Source organism: Convolutriloba macropyga, chromosome 14 (assembly GCF_964194025.1).
Source record: "Convolutriloba macropyga chromosome 14, txConMacr16.3, whole genome shotgun sequence".
Lineage (NCBI taxonomy): Eukaryota > Metazoa > Xenacoelomorpha > Acoela > Convolutidae > Convolutriloba > Convolutriloba macropyga.
The window spans coordinates 17,382,847-17,398,647 of NC_134481.1; the positions used below are offsets into that span (position 1 = coordinate 17,382,847).

The 15,801-nt window shown below is 34.6% G+C and overlaps 2 protein-coding genes across 2 annotated transcripts in view; one reads left to right on the plus strand and one right to left on the minus strand.

The window, feature by feature from the left end:
* Positions 1-15,801, minus strand: part of LOC142353106 (trifunctional enzyme subunit alpha, mitochondrial-like) — a 249,227-nt gene that overhangs the window by 136,446 nt on the left and 96,980 nt on the right. The gene's annotated exons all lie outside the window — the stretch shown is intronic.
* Positions 7-15,801, plus strand: part of LOC142353114 (uncharacterized) — a 44,169-nt gene continuing 28,374 nt past the window's right edge. Inside the window, exon 1 of the mRNA XM_075405322.1 lies at positions 7-179. Coding sequence (XP_075261437.1) covers positions 29-179 — 151 coding nt within the window. The 5' untranslated portion in view covers positions 7-28. The remainder of the gene's footprint in view (positions 180-15,801) is intronic.

Below are 15,801 nucleotides of genomic sequence, written 5' to 3' on the forward strand. Positions count from 1 at the left end.
GGCATGGTCGGAATTGTTCGTCAAGGCCATGCCCAAGAAAGAAAACTTCCGGTACGAGATAGTAGTTCCCGAAAATTACTCCACATTTTTCTGCATCGGCTCTTCTGTGTGGCGAGAAGAACCCAAGAAACGATCAAGCGAAACTGATCTGTCCGAATCCTTGCTACTGGACTATTTAGGTAAGTTTAAAAGTGAGAAATTTCGGATTATATCCCTGAGAATTAGTTTTTTTCACATAACATAGTAAGAATAAGTTTTTCAGTGGTTTTAACGTAAGATTTCGTGATGTTCAAAGTCGTAAAATTGGAGACCCTAATAAATCCATCAAATTGTGGTGCCAGCATAATAGGAGGCTGTAATAAATTTCAGAACTATGCCCTAAAAAGAAAGTTGAGGTAAATATACCTTAAACTCCCTTTAGGCTAAAGTTTAGTGTAAATTTAATTGAGCTATTCATGTAAAAACTTATGATAATTTAAGGAATGTTGAGGTAAAATACGGGAAATTCAACTTAAGTTTGACTTGAGTTAAGGTAATTAAGGGAACTTCAAAAATTTTGCAACAATATAGGTGAGTCAGAACTTTTAAGGTGAATTTACTTAAACTTCATCTAGTGTGTTTATGGACAATCTAGGTTTGTTATCATACATAGTTACCATATAATCTGACAGTGTAAATCATAGAATCTTTTGAATCAAAAACTGACTAGATGGAACCCTGTCAACTTTTATGAATTATGCATAGTTTGGCATTGTCTCGAAACATTTTGGGAACTTTTCGTTGTAGATGACAGTTCTGTGACTCGATTTGATCGTGACTACCCAGGTTGAGGTCGCGCTCGAAATTGCCTCTGATCAGACCGTCCCAGACAAGTGGGACCTCTGATCAGACCGTCCCAGACCGAAGTGACCTCTGATCAGACGAGAATGCGCTCGAAGATCATTGTGCGCTCGAAGTGCGCTCGAAGCCGCCTCTGATCAGGCGAGTTCCAGACCGAAGTGACCTCTGATCAGACAAGTTCCAGACCATTGCCCAGACGAGTTCCAGACCATTGTCCAGACTAAAGTGCGTTCGAAATAGTCTGATCAGAGAATGTTTTTAAACATGAACAAATCTCTTAATATCGTTATAATATACTCATTTCATCTATCATTTTATCAATCTTATATTCAACTAACAAAAATAACCAATCCTGAAATAATTGTTAATGAAAGTAAATCGAAAAAAATGATCAAAAAAATTACTGAGTATGCCATTTTTTTATGCTTTTAACTGAAAAAATGAACTTAGACAGCTCTGCATAAAAACGTCTTGATCTACTTTGATTCAAAATCTTTTCTTGAGAGGACCGGCAGTTGTTATCAGCTGGAACCCTTGGTTCTGATCAAACCCATCAGATTTTCAGATGAAGTTCCGATCAGAATGCTGTTTTATTGTTGTCTCCTAACCGAGACAACAAAAGTCAGTAAGAAAACAAAAACAACTTGAAAAAAAATGTTACTCGAATTGGTCTCTGGTCAGACTAGTGTGCGCTCGAATCGGCCTTTGATCAGACTTGTGTGCGCTTGAAACTGCCTCTGATCAGACCGTCCCAGACCAAAGTGACCTCTGATCAGACCGTCCCAGAACAAAGTGGCCTCTGATCAGACAAGTTCCAGACCATTGTCCAGACAAAAGTGCGCTCGAAGCCTTTTCCAGACCATGTAATTCGAGCGCACCGGGAACATGTGTGCGCTCGAAACTCGTCTGATCAGGGGTCACTTCGGTCTGGCCACCTCGATCTGGGTAGTTGGGAGCTTATTTAGGCCTGCAATTGTTGACATGTAGTTTTACTAAAAATGGTAGTGTTTAGCTAAACACTATCATCTTTTCACACGCGCTAAAAACAGATTAATCCAGCAGACCTTACAATGAAAACGATCGGCATTGCACGTTTTGAAACGCAACGAACCGTGAACAGCTTTGCCTGCAAACTACCAGAAAACTTGAAAAAACTCAGTGAATGCGAATTAATCCACAGAATTCTCTTCATTGTTCAACAAGTACGTTATTTTTTGAATTCAAAAATAAACAAGAAATCTGTACTCGTTCATTTATTTTGTGAATGAGCTAAACACGAATTTTCAAGGACTGCACATTCTTTCAGAGATTTTTTCTAAGAAGAATGCTTGGTGTTTTTGCAATACAAAAACCGTAAAACCGTATCATAACGTTTGGCTTCATCTATACAGAAGAAACAATTTCTTACGACTAAAACAGAACATACCAACGATCTCTGACGTTCGAATGCCAAACATACTGAAGTTTCTAAAATCAAACACACCGAATCTCTCTTGCATCCAAAACGACGATAACGAAACTTTCTGGCATTTAAAAACCGACAATACCGAACAAACCAAACAAACCGAAGCTTCCTTACGTTTAAACCGAAAATACCGAAGATTTCTTAAAAACTAGTTGTCGTGTTTGTGCGGTCTTCTCAGCTAGGGCAGCACACCGTACAATAGAAACCATCAGCATTTGGCATTTTGAAATCCAGCCGTCCAAATTTTTGCTCACAAACTACAAGAGAGTTTGTCACAACTTAGTGAATGCCAATGAATCAAGATAATTCTCATCAAGGTTCAACATCAAGCATGTTACTTTTTTAATTCAAAAATAAAGAAAAAATCTGTACTCGCTTATTTATTTTTGTGAATGAGATGAAGAAGAATTTTTGATGAGTTTGCACATTCTTTCAGAGTTCTGTTTCAAAAAAACAATGCTTGAAATTTCTTTAAAAAACGTATCAAAACGTTTGACTACATTATGTACAGCAGTAACACTTTTTTTAATAGAAGAAATCGACAGTATCGTACGACTAAATCCGAACATGCCAACGATCTCTGACGCTCAAATACCGAACATACCGAATCTCTCTTGCGTTCACAACCGACCACAACCGACCACACCAAATCTTTCCTACGTTCGAAACCGACGATATCGAACAAATCGAACAAGCCGAAGCTTTCTTATGTTTGAAACCGAATGTACCGAAGATTACTTACTATATTGCTTAACGAAATACTCACAGCATGAATCGCTGCAACACTGCTTGCTAGCAGCTCTCAGTGTAACACACCGAGTCGGGTTTTTGCGTGACATGATTTAGTTATAATTCATACAGTGGCTGTGACTGTCGGTAGCGTGAACAATTCACGATCCCTCAGATTGGTAGAAGAGAACTACTCGGCTAGTACACCCTATTCTAACCGTTAGACGAGCTACTGTAGAAAGCAAGCTAATATCTGATAATTGTCTTTTTGGGTCAATCTAAAAGGCATAAAACTAGAAAAATGGTAAAATTTGGTGAAGTATGATTGGTTGGTTTTTTGTTGATTTTTTGGCTGGTTGGGCGTGATCAGTCCCGTACACCTCGACAGGATCACCTTTAATCTAAATGGCGCAGCATTTAGTTGCTGGTAGTTCAAATGTGGTCTAGCTCACTGCAAGAAGTGAGCCCGTGAGTAGTTATATGCGAGCAGAGCTAAAGGGGGTAAAAATATGTACCTATGTATTAACATAACGTATAGCCTATTTTCAATTCCCAAAGATTTACCTAAAAATGTGCGTGAGATCAAAAGACCTGTCATCTTATCATAATTACCAGGGAGTAATTATCTTAATTACGCCAGGGAAAAGCATACAGTTGGATCTTCCGATCTAATGCACTTCACATATTTTTAACAACTTAACAAAATTCATCTGCAGACATTTTAATTTCAAACTTTTCATTTACGCATAACATTTTCAATTATCAATAATTATTTAAATTTTCAATTTTTATTGAAATTTTGTTTTCAATAATTTCAAATTATCGGAAGTTTTTCACAAAAACTTCTTGAAAAAATTTTTTTGAAAATTTGATTTTTGTTTTCAATTTTTTTTACTCCTCATAGTGTGAAATTGTGCGAGATTTTTGAGTAGTTTCTTTGAGTAGTTTCTTTCTGAACGCTCATTTCAATGAAAAATACTAAAGCATTGAAAACCATCACTGAAGCATTTTTGTTTTTTCGTAGTTTCATATTCTGAAACCTCAAAAAAAAATTTTTTGTTTGAAATTGTTCGTTACAGTATAACTTTAGAGGGTATTTTTCGAAGTGGAATTCAATGGTTGTAATTTCACGGTCAATTAAAGATTATAGGTTTGGATTTTTGTTGTTTTTAAAAAAGCATATGATGGTGATTTCTGTAACCCTAAGAAGTTAAACTGTTTGGTTTTTCCGACGTTTCAGCTTCTGAAACCTGGAACCTCAAACTATCTTATTTAAGAATTTAGTGCTACAGTACATCTTTATAGCGTAATTCTTAACGCAGAATTCAATGGACATAGTGTAAAAGTCGTGAAAAGAGGACAAGTTTGTATTTTTTGGACATTTAGATTCTGAAACCTGAAACCTCAAACTTTTTTTCTGGAATTGTGTGTTTCAGTACCTCTCTATATCGTAATATTTAACGCAGAATGCGATGGGCTTATTTTAAAAGTCATGAAGAGAGAACAAGGTTGTATTTTCTTTCGAAATTTCAGATTCTGAAAATTGAAAGCAAAAAAAAATGTCAAAAAATATCCAATTCTAGAAAAAAATGATCATTTCTTGTCAAAAAATACTCAGTTCTTGGCAAAAAATACCCAATTATTGCCAAAAATTTCCCACTTCTTTGCAAAAGATACCCAATTCTTGAAAAAAAACACCATTACCGTCACAAAGGCCCAATTATTACCAACAAAGCCCAAATGTTGGTGGAAACCACCCAATTCTTGACACAAAACAACCAATTTATGCCAGAAAAACTCAATTATTACCAAAAAATACATAATTCTTGCCAAACAGACAATTTTAGCGCAAACATATCCGTTTCTAGTACAGAATTTCACAAATCATTACAGAAAATACCCCATTTTTACCAAAATCTACTACATTTTGCCAAAAAAACTAAATCCTGTCAAAAAGAACCCAGTTCTAGCAGAAATTTCCCACTAATAGCCACTCAAAAAGACACAAATCTTGCCAAAAACTGCTATTTTTTACCACAAAGCAGCTAAATCTTTTCAAAATTATCCAAATTTTACCCAAATTTTTAGGATTGTCAAAAAAATTGTAAACAAAATAACAAAAATTTATCAAATATCTATCTAAAATGTATCAAAAAAGTCTACAATTTTCCCATCATCAGTATTTATCTTAATTCTTTCCGACAATCCAGTTATTAAGTGACCTTACAATCATCAGCTTTTTGACATCATCTCTTGTGGGACAAATCTTCTCAAGTGATAGATTTAGGTTTAATGAGCACAAATTCATAACGAAATGTTTACTATTGTCCAAAATTAGTCATTAATTGTATCAGTTTAATCATAGAAAGTTAACAATAACGTCCTACTATCTTCACAACCATGAACAGTTAGGTGATCTCATACTTGTAGGAGGGACACTGACCTCATTAGAACACAATTTAGTCCAGCTACGTCATATGATTCATACAATTACGGATACCTAGGTATTTTATGGGGTCACTGAACTCCTGTGACCAAAAAAATCCATACTACTTACGATATGATTATTCTTACTTTATCATAGCATACGCAGCTCACGTGATTGAAGTCTTACTCTTAATAATGTAATAATTACGTCAGTAGTGCGTCATAATGATGCAATTTTTTATTATAGTTTACAAACAAAAGTCCAATTTATTATGCTTCATTTCCTGCTCTTCAACAACACAGTTATAATTAGCTTTTCCATTGTTTTCCGGAGACAATTTCAGTCTCATTTTGCTACAAACCCATATTTTCAACTATAACCTTTCAGAGAAGATTCTTCATCTCCAGGACTTTTTCCTATTTCCCATTCCTGGTAAGTCACTTCAGTTATCAAATTTAAAACAGACTAGAAAAAAAGAATGAATTGCCATTATAATCATAGTACACATTCGCAAATAGCATATTAATTCTGCAGAGAGAAAGATTTTGCAATATATTTAACTTTATTCATTTAGGATATTCACCGTCTTCACCCAAAAAAAGGCTAGAATAATGAATATCAAATCTGTGAAATTGAACAAAATCTCAAGGCCCCGTTGTTCTTCCCAGATTTCAATGATATTGTAGCAATTAAAAATGAGAGTAAAATTTGCTGCGGCTGGGTAGCTGATCCTCCATTCTCAATCCCGAGGCAGCTTCTGGTTTTCAATATTGCAATTGAAAAATTGCCTGATGTCTCTGTGCCATACAAACGAACAACTGTAGACCTCTACAAGAACCCCAACGAAAATACAATTGTACACGTCTTAGACAACATGGAACTCAGCAGATCAGTCCGAGTGCAGTTCTGCGATTATGAGTTGTCTTATAGGACAATATATGAAAATAAACTGGGATTTTTTGATGAGGAAAGGCAACTTAAATTCCTGTGATGTGTGTTTGACGGAATTGAAAATTTGCTTGAGCTAAAACGGGATCGGGTTTGTGACGATTGGGAAAATGGGTCTTTGGCAGAGAGTATTATCGCAAGTATAGAAGAAGAGAACGCATTTGAACCCAAGTTTGGCGACAAAAAATTTGACAAGGCAGTCCCCTTTTTGTGTTTTTTAAAAAAAAACTGGACAAGATACAATGAAAAAAGTACGGGGAGCATCGACTGTTGACAAAATTAGATTCAAATCTGAGAGAACCAACCTTAGTACAGTAGTCATTGAATATGCAGATTATGCAGATCATTTTTCTCAAATGAGGCAAGTAAAAAAATATCTAAAAAAATCTCCCTCAAATCTGAGCAACCGGCGTATTGCACACAAGGGACAGTCAAGAGAAGGGCTCCTGTTGTCAATAACCCTGAGCGTGTAATATTCTTTTTTTGCACTCAGAGAAGCTGAATGTATGTTTTTGAATTGATACTTTGATACTAAAATTCAATTGAGTTTTAAAAACGCTTTTTTGAAATCAATTTTTAATAAAAGTTTAATTTTGAATTTATATTTATGTAAAAAAATGTTTCAAAAAATTAAATTAAGTGAAAAATTTTTCAAAAAAAAAAATTTTTATTATTTACATCTTTTGTTAAAAACAGTATGTAAAAACCGACCTTCATTGAAAAATAAATATTTTAGTAAAAAAAATTTATAATTAAAAAAAGCAATACAAAATATCACATTAAAAACCTTAAAAAACTAACAACATGAAAAAAACATCAAAATGTACACCTTTTTAAAAAAACCTTAGGTAAAAGGATTTATTTTTTAAAAAAATAGTATAGTGTAACAATATTTTTTTCAAAACAATAAAAAATTTTGCAAAAGGTTTTCAACTTATTAAAAAATTATAAATTGCATACTTAACGATTTGTATGAGTATCTGTAAACAAAAAATCGTCGCCGAAATTTTTCTTCAGAAGGTCCAGGTAATCTTTTATCAAAGGCAGCACGCCTATTGCAACATTCTCGCGGGAAAATTTGCTGCTGGAATTTGCTGCAGAATTATCAACGCAATCGGTTTGCATCATCCAGTATCACAATACTCGCCTTTCTGGTCGACTGACGTTGTCAAAGTTTTTGCTCACTAACTGCCATGTAAAGACTATCAGTATCCGTTTCAATCAACTCATATCTGTTTTGATCGCAGAAAGGGGAGAAGAGTTTTTAATTAAGCTGCAACCTTGAAAGTTTGGCGTGCAGGAGGATAAAAAATGAAGTGTTTTGATCATTCCTTCCTCATAAATCTGTTCTGGTAACTCATTCAGAGACTTCAAAGATCTGTTGTAAAAAAACTTATCCACATGAGATCCTTCCACGTATTTTGTATTTGTATGTCAACTGCAGTCCATTATGTGATAAACAGATGAACTGTTTCCAATCAACTTCATAGTCTCTGCAACGACAGTAGACTCTCTTGTTCGATCTCTTTTGCGGCGATCATCAATAGCATTTTGAACAACCGATTCAAAGCAGCGGCTGAGAGCTTGTTGCAGAAGCCGACAAAACGCATCTTTGAAAAAACAGATATTACAAAAACAAGCATTTGTTGACATAAATTTAATTTGTTGAACTCTCAGTAAAATTCATTTCAAAAATGCAATTTTAGAACTCAATTGAATTTTATCATCAAACTATCAATACAGAAACATACATGAAATTCAGCTTTTCTCAGTGTAAAATTAAAATATTACAAATTAACCAGCCAATTAGTCATCTCAGAAATACTAGTTTCAGATCTGAAATTATACGCGAAATATAAATATATAACCAGTCAAAGGAATAATTTCTCAGCTTGCTGGTTTTTGTTACTATATAACTCGTCTCAATTTGGGCGATGGAGGACACATTTTGACTTTATTTTCATCCTCATCTGGTTTTCTATTTCCCGCACGCTCAGGGTTATTGACAGCAGGAGCCCTTCTCTTGAAAGTTTTTTGTGTGCAATACGCTGGTTGCTCAGATTTGAGGAAGATTTTTTTCAGTTATTTTTTATTTGCCTCATTAGAAAAAATATGATCTTAGTAATCTGCATATTCATTGACTACTTTACTAAGGATGGTTCTAGCAGACTTGAGTGATTTATTTTCAGCAGGCGATGCTCTGTGCACATCTTTCATTGCATCTTGTCCAGTTTTTCTAGAAAAACGCGATAATGGGACTGCCCTGTTAAATTTTTTTTGCCAACTTTGGGTTCAAGTGCGTTCTCTTCTTCTATACTTGCAATAATACTCTCTGCTAATGACCCATTTTCCCAATCGTCACAATCACGATCAGGTTTAAGCTCCTGCAAATTTTCAAATTTGTCAGACACACACCACAGGAATTTAAGTTACTTCTCCTCCTCAAAAATTCCCAATTGATTTTGATACATTTGTCTATAAAACAAATCATAATCGCAGAGTTGAACTCGAACTGATCTGCTGAGTTCCATGTTGTCTGAGACCTGCAAAGATTTGTTTTCGTTGGGGTTCTTGCAGAGGTCTACAGTTGTTCGTTTGTATGGCACAGAGACATCAGGCAATTTTTCGATTGCAAAAATGAAAACCAGAAGCTGCCTCGGGATTGAGAATGGAGGATCAGCTACCCAGCCGCAGCAAATTTTACTCTCCTTTTTAATTGCTACAATATCACTGAAATCGGGGAAGAAGAAGGGGGCCTTGAGATTTTGTTCAATTTCACAGATTTGATATTCATTATTCTAGCCTTTTTTTGGGTGAAGACGGTGAATATCCTAAATGAATAATGTTAAAGATATTGCAAAATCTTTCTCTCTGCAGAATTAAAATGCTATTTGCGAATGTGTACTATGATTATAATGGCCATTCATTCTTTTTGTCTGGTCTTTTTTTAAATTTGATAACAGAAGTGATTTACCAGGAATGGGAAATAGGAAATTGTCCTGGAGATGAAGAATCTTCTCTGAAATGTTTTAGTTGAAAACTTAGGTTTGTAGCAAAATGAGACTGAAGTTGTCTCCTGAAAACAATGAAAAAGCTAACTATAATTGAGTTGTTGAAGAGAATGAAATGAAGAATAATAAGTTGGACTTTTGTTTGTAAACTATAATAAAAAATGGTTTCATTATGACGCACTACTGACGTAATTATTACATTAACAAGAGTAAGACTTCAATCACATGAGCTTTGCATGCTTTCATAAAGTAAGAATAATCATATTGTAAGTAGTATGGATTATTTTTTGTTCACAGGAGTTCAGTGACCCCATAAAGTACCTAGGTATCCGTAATTGTTTGAATCATATGACGCAGCTGGACTAAATTTTGTTCTAAAGAGGTCAGTGTCCCTACTACAAGGATACGATCACCTAACTGTTCGTAATTGTGAAGATAGTAGGACGTAATTAAACCTAAATCTATCACCTCAGAAGATTTGTCCCACAAGAGATGAGTTCAAAAGTTGATGATTGTAAGGGCAGTAAATAATTGGGTTGTCAGGAAGATTTTAGATAAATACAAATGATGAATTACCACCATTGAATTCTACTTCAAAAAATACCCTCCAAAATTGTACTGTAACGTACATTTTCAAGCAAAAAATTTTTAGTTGGAGGTTTCAAAATCTGAAACTACGAAAAAAGCTTCAAGGATGGTTTTCAGTGCTTTGGTGTTTTTCGTTGAAATTAGCGTTAAGAAAGAAACCACCCAAAGAAACTACCCTAAAAATCTCGCACAATTTCACATTGAGGAGTAAAAAAGTTGAAGAAAAAATTAAAATTTCCAAAAAAAAAATTCAAGAAGTTTTTGTGAAAAACTTCCGATGATTTGAAATTATTGAAAACAAAATTTTAATAATAATATCAATCAAAAACTTAAATAATTATTGATAATTGAAAAGGTTATGCGTAAATGAAAAGTTTGAAATTAAAATGTCTGCAGATGAATTTTGTTAAGTAGTTAAAAATTTGTGAAGTGCATTAGAGCGGAATATCCAACTGGATGCTTTTCCCTGGGGTAATTAAGATAATTACTCCTGGGTAATTATAATAAGATGACAGGTCTATTGTTCTCACTCTCTTTTTCAGGTATATCTTTGGGAATTGGCTGAAAATGGGCTATACCTAATGTTAATACATAGGTAAATCCATTAACCCCCAGCTCTGCACGAATATAACTTCTCCCATGCTAGGAACCAGGGTGACTAGAGCAGAACAGATCATAGCACAGAACATGGAGTAAATTGAAAGTAGACCATAGAGTTCGAATCTTTTTCTTCCGACCCCACTTTAGTGGGAGCCAGGAACTTTATACTCAATTGTTTTATTATAGAAAGTTGTGAAACGTATCATTGTACAGCCCATCCAGCGGAGAAAACAGAAATAATTAATTGTTTTTTGAATTTCGTTTTCAACGGGAAATTATCGATGTTTAATTTTTGTGAATAGTAGACTGATTTTCGTTGTTTTTAATCATATTTTCCGTAATTTCTCCCAAAATTTTGTTAATTATGCTAAATATTGTAAATATTTTTAAGAAAACATGTTGTTGATTTTAATGTAAGTGATAGAAGAGGATTGTTGATTGCTTTATTCTAGTCTTTTGGTTAAAATTTTTGCGATATTTTTCGAATTACAGTCTTTTTCAATCAAAAATGGCTCCAAAAACAGAGTTTATCACATTTTGTTTATAGATGACGGAAGCAGAGACCAAACATCTACAGTTAAAACCTTCCAAAAAAAACTTTAAAAAAACTGGCTGTTTTTGCACTTCCCATAAGTGCCTTCTGGAATTAAAACTTTGCAGGTTTGTTGAAAAATTAGCTCAAAAATTATAGAAATTACATCAATCGTTTTTAATTTATTGAAGTATTTCAATTAAAAATTGGTCTAGTTTGCAAATAAACTGTTACTGTTGACCGCGCAGCAAACCAGGGCTAGGTTTTATTTCACCTTCAATTCCTACAACCAATTTTTCTTTGGATTTTTACATTCAATATTTCAGATTCTGAACAAGAGGGTTAGTCGTTTAACGTCGTAAAATATAAAAGGGTTGTTATTTGCACCGATTCGATATTTGTTTGCTAAGACATTAATATTTCTTTTTTCAATTTTCAGGCTTTCTCGTCAAAAATGGTACCAAATATGATCTTCAGCTCAATTTGTTTAAGTTTGCCGGAATTAGAGCACTGAGAACTGCCAAGGAAATCTTTTGAAACTTCAAAAGAGGCTTTTTTAATATCCGTTTCCAATGAGAGTCTTCGAGATCTAAAATAAATACCGGATTTTGCTAACTTAACTTTCTATCTTCGGCTCGTGATTTATTTTTGATATGTTGAGATGCTTCATCTGTCACGTTTTCTATTTGGCAAACTTGGCAAACAGGTGGTACAATTAGGTTTTTTTGGGCGCTCATCCACCTCAGGAATAGTTTAATAAAGTCGTGGACTATTAAATATCGAAAACTTCTCCGATTGTATTAGGGTAAGATTTTTTCTTGTTTTTCCCAAACAAATTCGTGCTTTATTTTTTAATTACAGACAATATCAAAAAGAAATTAACACAAGACCCCTGAAAATGAGTTCAAATGAACATAGCAAAGTAGCTTTTGAATATGAGTTCAGGGTTTTAGGTCTTTGACCGAGCGTTTTTTTGAACAAAAAACGCAAATCGATTTTTGTTTTGCCTGCTTTTTTGTTCATTTTGCGGTCTCATGTCTCAGTAGGACTAATAAAAAACCAATTGCCTTCTGAATTTGGTGCAAATAAAACAATAGCGTATTTACAGCTGACACCTAGAAGCTCTCAGAATCTTGTATATGATCGTTTAAAGAAAATATATGTGAGCTTTTGATTGGTGCACCTCATAGATCATGATTCTGTCTAAAAGGTTTTGTGATTTTTGCATGTCTGCTCTTTTTTTAGGTTACTTTCTGTTTGCTCGACAAAATATCACAACAACGACAGATCCAAACGAAAATAAAATGATACATTTAATTCAGAACAAAAAACTTTCTTAGGTTTTCTATTGCTCAGATCGTCCTAGGATATGAAAGGTCAACATAGCTTCATTCAAATGCTTGAAAGTTTTAATTCAGTAATTTAATATTGTAGCTGTTGGTCTGAATCCTCTTCAGATAACATTTTTTTTCAAAATTCAAGTGGATTTTAGAGTTTTCCCTTCTTCTCTTCTCGATTTAAACATAATCTTAGTCTCGTTGTCGAAAGGTTTGATCAACTTTTTGCGGAATTAAAATATTAAGTTTTTTTTTGGTTTTTTTTCGACTCATGTCTCTATGGTTTAGACGGTTTTGCTTTTGGAAAGTGTTTTCAAAATTTTAATATGTAGGTCAAGTTTTCAAAATTTTGCTTTTTTCATTTAGTATAACGTCTGCTCTCCTATCAAAGTCAAGGAAAACTTTACGCCACCCAGTTCGTTTCAGCGGTTACAAGTCTGTCTGGATATTTTGTTTTTGCAGTTGACTTTTGTTAACTGTATTATTCGCTAAACTGTAGTATATATTCGCAAATAATTTCAATCTCCGATGTTTTAATAGTTTCTGAGATTTTTTCCCGATAATCAAAGTAAACAAATGTAAGAATTTTTGCACCTTGTGCTTTTCAGTGCACTCAACTGCTCAATAACGCAATTTGTGAACTATGCTAGGTTTCGTTAAGACCAGTAAAAGAATCTAACTTTATGCCTTACACAAAGTTTTTTTCTTTAGGAACTTTGTTTCTCATAAGAAAAGATTGAGAATATCAAAGTTAATTCTCTTTTCATCAAATCAAAATTAAGTTAAACCTGTACATTCACTAATATGATCTACAAAAACAAAACACAATAACAAGTAATTTACCGCTCAAGAATGTGTGCTTCAATGAGCACTGTATGTCAGTTTCATAAGAAAAAATTGACAATTTTCAACTGATTTTTGATAGTTTTTCAAGCTCTATTTATACTGCCGTACATGTCAAAATTGCATCTCTGATTGGTTGTAGATCACTATGTCGTAAGATTCTCTGAATACACTGAGTTTGGGGTGCGGGATACCTTATAGGGTGCCCTGCACTCTCTGAATTGGTAGGAAAATCACAAATTTCATAGAATCTGATCTACCAATTTCGGTATCTCTTAACCCATTTGAGCTCAATTTGTGTGACTCTGTTTGCTTGAATACGTGACAGTATTAGCGTAGTTTGAGCTCGAGCTTCAGTTTAATTTCATGTATGACGATTACGTACGAATAATAGTTACTAAAAATAAATTTTGAAGAGAGTGAACAAATCCTTATTGCTTCGATAGAATGTAGCATTAAAATTTGCTTGTCATGCTATTCCACTTTTATTGATTGGGATGGCCTTGAAGAGCTAGTCATTTTGGTGTTGAGTTAGTAAGCTCAGCCGCCACATTACCGGCTTTGTTTTTCATCGCGAAAACATCTCTTTCAGGTAGTACAGGGGCGAGCTTCACTACTGGTCTCTTGTAAACTCCGTCGTTCGTTCGCACTATTGCCGATCAAATCACATCTTCGGACCCGTCGATGATCTCCGTAAATTGACCTAGATTATAATACACACGCTTTTCGCTGCCTTGGATCAACTAAACGAGATCGCCTTCTTTAAGGGTGTTGTACATAATCATTTATTTGATGCAGTGAAAATACTATACGATGTACTTATTTAACGTTGTACCTAATCTTGAAGGAGGTATCATAAAGTCATTTTAATTTCAGTAACTACCGCTTTTTATTTCACATAGTTTAACTGTTGCCCTAATTCCCGCACTGGGAATTGTTTGTTCATAATCGTTATGATTTCTGTGTTGCTAACTGATTATACTTTTAATTCTCTTAGTTATGCACCTCGAATAAAGTTGCTCAATTTAACTGATTTCTTGTCAGCCGCATTTATTATTTGAGTAAACTAGACAAGTGTTAGACAAGCGATTTGCTAAGCGAATTCAAGTACAAAACTGTGTTGAGTGCATTCGCCGCATGAGTAAACGAAACAGAAATCCTAAACGTGAATCATAGTAAAAGTTCAAGTTCAAGTACACAATACTGATTGTGTACGACATGGCGCAGTCAAAAACGCAAAAGCGAACCCCACTTGGCATCGAACCATTCTGGGAAAAACCTAGTGTAGACTCTCCGTTGAAGTGGGAAAAATGGCAGATGAAGGCAAAACTGGCTCTTCTTTCCAAGGAGAATATTGCATTAGATATTTTGTTTGAACCAAAGCACGAGAATGTTCAATATCCATTAGAATTTATCTGCGAGAGTACAATAACAGGTTGCTCAGCCCAATCGGAACAAGGGTGGTTAGCTAGAAATGCGCTATTGAAAATGAACTGGGAAAATCGATGTCAGAGACAGATGGAGATAGGAATCATCTGTGGAGACAAGCCATGACACAGGCAGACCGCAAGACACTGTCTATGCTATACCTCAGTTTGGGCACCGAAAGAGGACGCATCAAATGAAGCAGAAACCCACATCTCAAGATGGACTTATTGACAACGGTGGAATTTTGGCAAATCTGGAATCTACATTCATTCGTCAGCGAAACATTACTTTTGATAGGTACATGCTCCTTACTAACAAACAGTCAAAAAGAGGAATCAATTGAACATTTATTTCGAAAATTGATAGAATTGTCCGAAAATTGCGATCTTGGAAATCAAGAAGATAATCTGATCAGAGATATTTTCATTGCAAATATGCAAGATCCCGAAACTCAAAGAGAATTACTTAGAGAAACTCTTGAACCACCACAAGCCCTACGCTTAGCCATAAATATGGAACTCGGACAACGGAAGCAGTTACAGAGTTTGAACACACAACCCGCATCTCATGTAAATGCAATAATTCCACAACGGCCTTTTCGCCGATCAAATCAACGACAAATTACTTCAATCTCTATCTGACAGACGAATCAACTATGCCGAAATAGTGTTCTCACTTGTTCAGCAAATCACAAGGAAAAATATTTTGCAAAAGGCAAGACGTACAAAAATTGTGGTTTATAGAAACACTTTTCACGTGTAAGTCGTAAGCCGAATTCTTCATTCACTAAACCAACTCGTTCTAATGTTAACTCAATTGACGAAAAAACAACTGAACAGTCTGTCAATGCGATCCAAAATGATAATTATAATCCTCATTGTGAATCAGACTTTGATAGTTCAGATGATAACATGGTGGCTAGCATTGCTAGTTACACAGTTCAAATCGAACCCAATAATACGATCTTACAGATCGGAAACAATAAAGTAGGACTTCTCATTGATTCCAGGATTGTTTGTAGTATTTTGATAGAATCCCTTGCTACTGAGGTA